The sequence below is a fragment of the Nestor notabilis genome, unplaced genomic scaffold (genome assembly GCF_000696875.1).
Source record: "Nestor notabilis isolate BGI_N333 unplaced genomic scaffold, ASM69687v1 scaffold12567, whole genome shotgun sequence".
Lineage (NCBI taxonomy): Eukaryota > Metazoa > Chordata > Aves > Psittaciformes > Psittacidae > Nestor > Nestor notabilis.
Window position 1 is genome coordinate 98,339 of NW_009937866.1, and position 8,432 is coordinate 106,770.

General features: G+C 35.8%; 1 protein-coding gene across 1 annotated transcript in view; it reads left to right on the forward strand.

The window, feature by feature from the left end:
* Positions 1 to 8,137, forward strand: part of LOC104409236 (xin actin-binding repeat-containing protein 2-like) — a 47,827-nt gene extending 39,690 nt beyond the window's left edge. The window contains 6 exon segments of the mRNA XM_010019055.1: positions 405 to 506; positions 1,543 to 1,719; positions 5,602 to 5,735; positions 6,771 to 7,645; positions 7,648 to 7,803; positions 7,893 to 8,137. Of these exon segments, the coding sequence (XP_010017357.1) occupies positions 405 to 506; positions 1,543 to 1,719; positions 5,602 to 5,735; positions 6,771 to 7,645; positions 7,648 to 7,803; positions 7,893 to 8,137 (1,689 nt within the window).
* The last annotated feature ends 295 nt before the right edge of the window (positions 8,138 to 8,432 follow it).

Consider the following 8,432-nt stretch of genomic DNA (forward strand, 5'->3'; position numbering starts at 1 on the left):
TCTGAAGGAAGTCAGCATCTCTTAGTACACTTCCTTTTACAAAGTTGTATTAGCCTTATGACTGATGATAGGTAACAAGTTGATGGCACAACACATAAAACTGGAACCAGTAGTCCTAGTCACCTTCATCCCCTTCCAGACTAATTATACAGTGTGGGTATTCATGCAGCTTTCTGTATCTGCTGGCTAAAGTCCAGCTGGAGTAACAAAAATTGAGATCTTCTGTGTTATAAAAAAATCTATTCCAATTTTCATGGCAACAAATATCAGTTTACTCTGCTGTAAAATAACTGTTCTAGTTACACCACTAAATTAGAATTTATTTGTGAAAACCCTTCATAGGCAAAAAAAAAAAAAATCCAATTTACTATTAGCTATTAATGTGCAATTATTTTTGTCTTTAGGAAACATTAAGTAGGAGTCAAAATACAAGCAGCACCAGGGAAGCTGCATGCAATGAAACGACCTCCAAAGAAAGTCAAATGGAAGCCTCTCAAACACAAGAGGTAACTGTATCAATTAATAATCATGTCATTGGACAATTATACTGATGCTGATACATATCTGCTTTGCCTCTTCCTCCTTTACCACTTGGTGCAGTGAGATCTGGATGTTTTGCTGACAGCCTTCCTCATTAGGCAGTGCAAAAGTTTTTAAAGGTGTTTTATTAAGTGATTTTAATTTATTATTGTTTTAACATGGTAATTAATTAGGTTTCCATTCCTATTTTTCTTTAATTGAACATTTTAAATACATATATTTTAAATATTGAGTATGGAAAATTCTTGTATGTTTCACTAAATCCTGTAGTAAAGTAAAGGTTTTGTGTGCAGGTTTCTCATCGTGAGCAAGTTACTCATGAGATAAAAATGTCTTCCACATTCACTCAGAATACTGATGAAACAGGTAAGAAGTGGCAGGAAAATAAAGGCTCACAAGTGTGCAATGGCAAATGTCTTTACTCACACAGATGTGCTGGTCTTAGCATACAAACATGAAAATGCATATTGCTCTGAATTCTCTGCAAAGCACATACATTTAATTCAATGGGACTTAAGAAATTAGTTTAGAATTTGGGGCAGAGAGATGGCTTTTGCATAAGGAGGTGGTTTAACATGTGCATTCAGTTGCCTGAAAAAAACTGGGGACCTGAAGAATTGTCTGAAAATACAGGCAAACATTAGCCCATGTATATACAGAACTGTAGATGAGAAAGGTTTGATTTATAGCTGAACTGAATATCCCTGCAGAATATGACCACAGTGTTAAGACACTGCTGCTGCAGCAGTTTAATCCTGGTATTAGAATTTACACATTATATTCTCCCATAGAACTGTCAACCTTTAGCCCTGCCACTCCACTCAGATATGGCAAAACAGCAGGTGACAGATAACACGTCCCTCAGCAACTATTCTGTCGTTTTCTCAATGGATTTCTGTTCATGATAAAGTGACTTTCTAGACTTCTGCAAGGTTAAGTGCAATTTTTCTTATGTAATAATGTTTTAAAATTCACTGATAAAGTCAATTTCATAAAATGCAGGGTGGAGGAAAACCGATCTTTTTTATTCTTCTTCCCATTGCAGTAATCAATGCAGCTCAGAACGAAGAGCTCCCGAAGACTGTAACACAGATTTTAAAACAGCAGATTGAAAGGACAGTTCAGGAAAAGGCTGTTCACTCTGACAGAGAGATTGCAACACCTGCAAAAGAAGTAAAGGTCTGTGTTTTTAATAAGAGGGATCTTTATGCAAATTAGAAGGGGTGAAATTAAGATATTGGTCTGTCACGCAGTCTGAATTTCTATTTTGACTGTGATTAAAAAAGCAACCTATGAAAGTGGTGGGAATATACGGACATTAGAAATTAAGTGCACATAATATGAAATATGTTGGAAGGCTCAACAAGTACTCACAGCACATGATAAGCAAAATAAGTAGACCTTTATAAAAATGCCTGCATTCCTGTCCTCCTCTGCTGAATACAGTCTCTTATTTCCTTGTTTTGAATCTGCAAATATGTATAATTTCTGTCACCACAGATTCCAAGAAGCATAGAAAATGTCACTTTCAGAAGAAATGAAAATGAGCATAAGCCACAGCATAACTTTACATTATGCTTATAATGCAAAGTCTTCATTTGTTCATTTTGATGATTGAAAGTGTTCAATCATCATTTTGCATTTTGTATGTATTTCACATTTCACTGTGAAAATAGTGCAGCTTTTATTTCAAAAGGTCTGTTTTAAGCATTCTGAGCATTAGCTGATGCAGTGTGTCTTTCCAGATCTTGCTATAAGCCTATTGCTGGGATGCTTGCAGCAGAACTAGCTTTTGACAAGAATAAAAAAAAAAAATAAAAATAAAAAATATGTAACTATATTTTAAAAAAAAAAAAACAACCCCTTTTGTTCCCTAAAGATGGAAAATATGTACCAGGAAATTACATTGCCTTCAACAGTTAGTTCATCATCTATTGCTACTACTTCAGCAAGCAGGCTCAGGAAACTTCTGCACTAAGGTAAAAATAGGATGGAACTGCTACTTCTGCAATGATTTGCTCCAGATCCCATGAGTATGGAAGCACAGAAAAGTTTTCCACCATGACAGCTCTACTGGAAATGACACAACTTCCTAGTCCACTGAATCATCCAGCTCTCCAATGAAGCACACAGTCTCCATAGATCTGTATCCAAAGCAAAGCAACTTATGTGAACTAAGATTTTTATACACATGTTCCCACTTACAATTAAGAAAACTCTTCGAGAAACATTACCTGAATGAGACTTCTAAGATTTTATCTGGTGAACCTGAAACACAGAGTATGATGTCAGATTTGCAGCAGGCTACATATAGCTTTGCCTTCATTATTCACATGTTCACAAGACCAGAAAAAAAATGCTTACAGTGGTGTGAAATCCAGAGAGGTCCTCTCTATAAGATGGGTCTTTGAGAACCAGCCTTTCGTTACAATTAAAGATGACCCTCCAGACCCAGACAAAGCTAGAAGCATTGCAGACCAGAAAGCATTGCAGGTAGAAATATTAAATACATAGCCAGTTTCTTGATACACTGCATGTACATGCTCCAGGCTATGCAGAAGGTATGGACAAGGCTTTCGCATCAGTTAGAGGAGGTGTTCACACACATGTATGTTTGAAATGCAGCCATTGGACCCTATGAATAAAAACTATCATGACGAGGAGTATCCAAGAAGTTTCCAGTGGTGCTGTAAAGACTCCAAGGTATGTGCTGGAAGCACAGAACCTAGATAAACTTGGGCAGCTTAACCCACTGGATGTCCTTAACTTGTTGCAGCTGAGGTCTGGGCTGAAATAGCTTAAAGGAAGTGTGAAGAGATGCATAAAATATTTTGAACCTCAGCCATTGTCTGTCACCAGAGATAACTTCAGTCAAAGACTGGAGAATGAAGCTGTCCACAGAAGACAGTGAAAAGGGGCATGTTAGAGTAGTACACTGCACATTTAAAACACAGCCTTTACTTGTGACCAACAAAGACCTGTTTATCTTTAAAATGGTACATGGAATCTCAGTGGATGAAAACATGAGCAGTGATGGGCACGAGGCAGTTAATTGAAACACAGCTTGGCACATAGAGAATTCAGATGACTTCAGAACAGCTGAAACATCATCACAAAAATCAAAGCAAGATCAAGATCCCACACAAGAAGCAGCAGCCCCTCTAACACCACAGCAAAGCACACTTCCTGATTCTAAATTTGATGGCAATGATTCGCAAGTAGTACAAAAATACAATGTAGGAATTCACATAGATCTCCATAAAGACAAGAAGGCTGATCAGCTTGATGGAACTGCAGGAAGATGCTGGAACTGCTGTGAAAGCTTCTAGCTGCTATCTCTTCCACAATTATGAGGATTAATGCCATAAGTGCTACCCTGAATTACACAGAGCAAAATAAAAAGATACTAAAAATAGATATTAAAATCAAAATAGCACTACAGTTGTATTTGAGAAATAATAACATGCTAGAAATGTGCACAGAATGCACCCGACTTCTCTTGCTTAAATTCAATGCAAGATCCTCTTAACTGAAGTACAACGTTGCCTGTGTAACATAGCTTTAGAGATAAAATAATGGTCATGTTTTGTGCACATCTGTTTTCAGTTTATTAAAGCACAAGATGTGACTTAAGACAAAGTAAACTACAATTCAGTGTCTTTCTTGTTCAAGAAAAATTACTGAAACAGTTTCCAAATTAACATAAACATTTTCCTGCTATTTCCTGCAGAGCGATTTTAACAGTTGACACAGCCTTAGTCTGAATTAAGGCAGCAAACCCACCTATCTACCTGACGTCAGAGTCCAGGCTTCACATCACTAAGCAGTGTAGCCACTCAGTGCCCCTCAAAAACCTAAGCTACATTTGAGGCTTTCTATTATACAATTAACAATTCTTTGGGGAATATTGTTGTTTGTTAGTTTTTACTGGTGGTTTATTCTTACTGCAAATTCCACATTATTTTGAAGATATTTAATTTTCAGCATTTTTCACAGCTCCCATTATGGGCACTAGAGATATTCTGCAACTAAAGCTGTGCTTATAAAATCTACATAACTTTCTGTCCTGATTTGTGAATTGCTATAAAATCAATACCAGCAGGCAAACCAAAACCAGACAGAATGCTGAAAGGGGCCAAATTGTCTGCTGATGTCAAGGGCCATTACTATTGTTAATGAAGATATATTTATACAAGCAATTATTTGGTACACCCTATTTGTATTTGTCTGCTAGTACAGTTCTCACAGCAATATGGGAATTAAGACAGAAAAGCAGCATGCATTTTTGCAAGCCAAACAGATTGTCCATTATTTCTTTCTGTCCCTTACTGGTATGAAATAAACTTTCTATTTACGCTTTCTACGTTATAAAGCACTAGGTTTTTTTTAAATTAATTATACTTCATTAAAGAAAGGATTTGATAAGAGTTAGCTAATGTAATTCTAGCTAACTCAGCCCTAACTGAAGAAAGTATCGGGTCTGAAAATGAAAACTATAAAATTTAATCACCAATAATTCTGTCCATAGCATATCTGGACCATATGAGTGTACATTCTGCAGATTACCACAGAAGTAGAACTCCCTGATGTGTTGTTGGCATGACTAAGCAAAACTTCCTCCTCAGAATTTCAAACATTTGCCTTGTTTATTGATCTCCAAATCACATTATAGATTCAAAGATTATACATATATTATACTCAGTTCCACTTATACTAGTAAACCTTTCAATTCCAACTTATATCAGTAAACCTTTTATCATCCTATATCATTTCACAGAATAAATAGTTATTAAAAATAAATGGAAAATACTGTACCTGGTATAGTGAAGTGAATAGTCTTTTCAAACGTACGGATTTCTGAGAAGGGGAAGTTGAGTAGTATTTCTACTTTCAAAGTATTATTGTTAGCTGAACAAATGAAGCCCTAAAATTGACAGCTGAGATACCAGTTAAAGCATAAAGAAAACTACAGTTTTAACAAAGCATAATGAATTATACAGTTAAAAATAAATCATAATAGGTGGCTTAAACTAACTCATACTTTTTAATATGTGGTTCTAGAAACTGCAGATTCAGGAAAACGAGACATGCAGACTCTGTCAACAGAGAGTTTACCCAATGGAATGCCTGGTTGCTGACAGGCAGAATTTTCATAAATCATGTTTCCGATGTCACCACTGTGGCAGTCAATTAAGGTAAGAACTAACTGCATGTTCACTCAGAGAACTCTGCATCTGAATATAAATGCAGCTGCCGAAATTATTTTCAACTAGGCTATTCAGCCTGTAGGATGTTGGGTTGACAGGAAGGTAACCTGGGTTCCCCCTTTCTTCTCTGCTGCTGACACCTGAACTATTACGTGGAACAAGGCTCTTAAATTCTCTAAAGAACTGCTTCATCCCACTACCTTCCAAATTCTTCTGCATATTGTTTCCCGCTGACTACTCCAGACCTCCAGGACAGCTCATGATCTGGAAGACACAGAAACTCGGGTGGAATTTAAAACATCTGAACACAGACCAAATTTTCTCTTACTTTTCCTCAGCCATAAGATGAATGATGATAATTCTCTGCATTAGCAAACCACTCCTGTAACCTTTATATGAAATGCAGTATTTATCTAACAGTTAAATAGGCTAACAGACTGCTTAGGCTAACAGTTCAGACTTTAACACTTTTGAGGTTAGCTACATACATTTCCTCTACTTCATTTAGGAGCAGAATCAAGATATAATTAAACACAAATTTCTATAATTTGCACAAAGGTTACAGAAAATTGGCACTGTATTTTCTCCACCTATTTCGTAGGAAAAATAGAGAATTCAGTCTTTAATATGATGAAGAAAAAGGTCTCAGCAACCCCGAAGTGCTGCAGAATTTTGTTATTTGAAGCTTATGCTGTGCAACAACTGAATAGATTTATGTTCTTTCTAAAATCACAAAGCATGACCTTTCTCCTTCATTTTGACTTTGAAATTGTATGGGAATTTGCATTAGTTTTAAATACTTCTGTTTTGGGGTAGAATTGGCCAATACATTGAATTTGCTCTCTTTTTGCTCTTCTGTTTTGGGGTAGAATTGGCCAATACATTGAATTTGCTCTCTTTTTGCTCTTCCTTTTCTCTATATATACTGTCATGTAGGGGTACTTGAAATACCAACTAAAGTTTAAAATTCACAGAAGATTTATGATATGTAAAGTGTAAAACAAATTTTCTTCCATTTGGCAGCTTGGGAAATTATGCATCTCTCCACGGAAAAATATACTGTAAACCCCATTTTAAGCAGCTTTTCAAGTCCAAAGGAAATTATGATGAAGGCTTTGGACACAAGCAGCATAAAGAATTATGGAATTCTAAAGATCGATGTAGCTCAGCTGGCAATACTCATGCTGAAGAAACAAATCCCATTAATAGTATACCTGTCGATCCTAAACCAATTACAGACATTGATCAAGACTTGTACTCAGGTACTGATGGTACTCATCCTGATATTTTGGATAGTAATTTGAAAAAAAACACAGAAAGAGGTAAACTAAAGCTGACATGGCCTCCTTCAACAGATGAAGTAACACCTAAGAAAACATTTTCTATTGAAGAAGTGGCTAAAATAAATAAGCCCAAGTGGCCCCCCAAAGGTTTTGCTCAAGAAGGTTCTAATTTACATACAAATAAACCTCTGGGCAATAAAAAGGATCCTCAGAAAGAAAATGCTGTGAGAGAGCAAAATAAAAATAACACTGCAAATGCACAACAAAATCAAGACTCATCCTTCAGTGCTCTGTCTGAAAAAGAAGCTACAAATACCTCTAAAGCAAAGAAAAATGAAGCAGGCAATAAGGGAAAAGATGAAGAAGCTGGGAATGTGCAAGATAAGTGGAATAAAACAGGAGGATCACAGAATATGGAGGAAAGTGGAAAGGATTTTAATGAAGGTGATAATGTGATTGTGTATACTGCTGGGAAGGAACAAGAGAAAAAAATGAATGAAACTGCTGGTTCAGAAGTTGTACAGGTTACTAACATTGATGATGTAACAGTACAAAAGAATCACAAAGAATTTAGCTTGAATAACAATAACAATTATGCCACTTTTTCACACCTAAACATTTTAGGCAAGAAACAACTCTCTCAGCTACAACTAACCCAATGACAGCATTAAGCCATGCAATTTGCACTGTATCGCAGCATGCCTTTGCAAAGCTGGAAAATCAGTCTGGAAATGAAGAAATATTTGAGATGCATGAATCTCATGAGAGCTATTGTAGTGATACTGTAACTGTTTCACAGGATGAACATAATCAAAAGATGAAGATACTGTTACCTCTAATAATCTTGCTCAATTTAATAAAGATGCCACTTGTCAGAAGTCTCATATTACTAGCACATTAGTTTTAAAGGAGGCAACTAATACAACATTGCCTGTTGATATGGAGTTGGTATGCACTGGAGAAGAATCAAAATATGACAAAAACTTAAATACTATTTTATCTGACGCTCTGAAAACATCTTTTCTTAAAAAAAACACCAACAACCTGGATTTAGACTGTGGTTTAATACACTCTGTAGATATAACTAAAAGTTCCTGCAGCCCATGAAGAACATGGGAATTATGATACAGAATTGAATTATATTAATGTCTGTCAAGAAACTGAAATAATCAAATTGTCAAAGAATGACATAAACACAAGCTTAGATTTACTGAGCTCAACATACACAGCTGTTCCATCATTCCAAGGTGAGAAATTCAAGTTCAAACAGCTCACTATAGAAGAACAAATTAAAAGAAATAGATTCTATGATGAAAATTAATAAAACAGCTAAGTGATCACCTACATCTGTCACTCATTACAAAGTATGTAATAAATAGGTATTTTTCGTGCTATTTTAGTC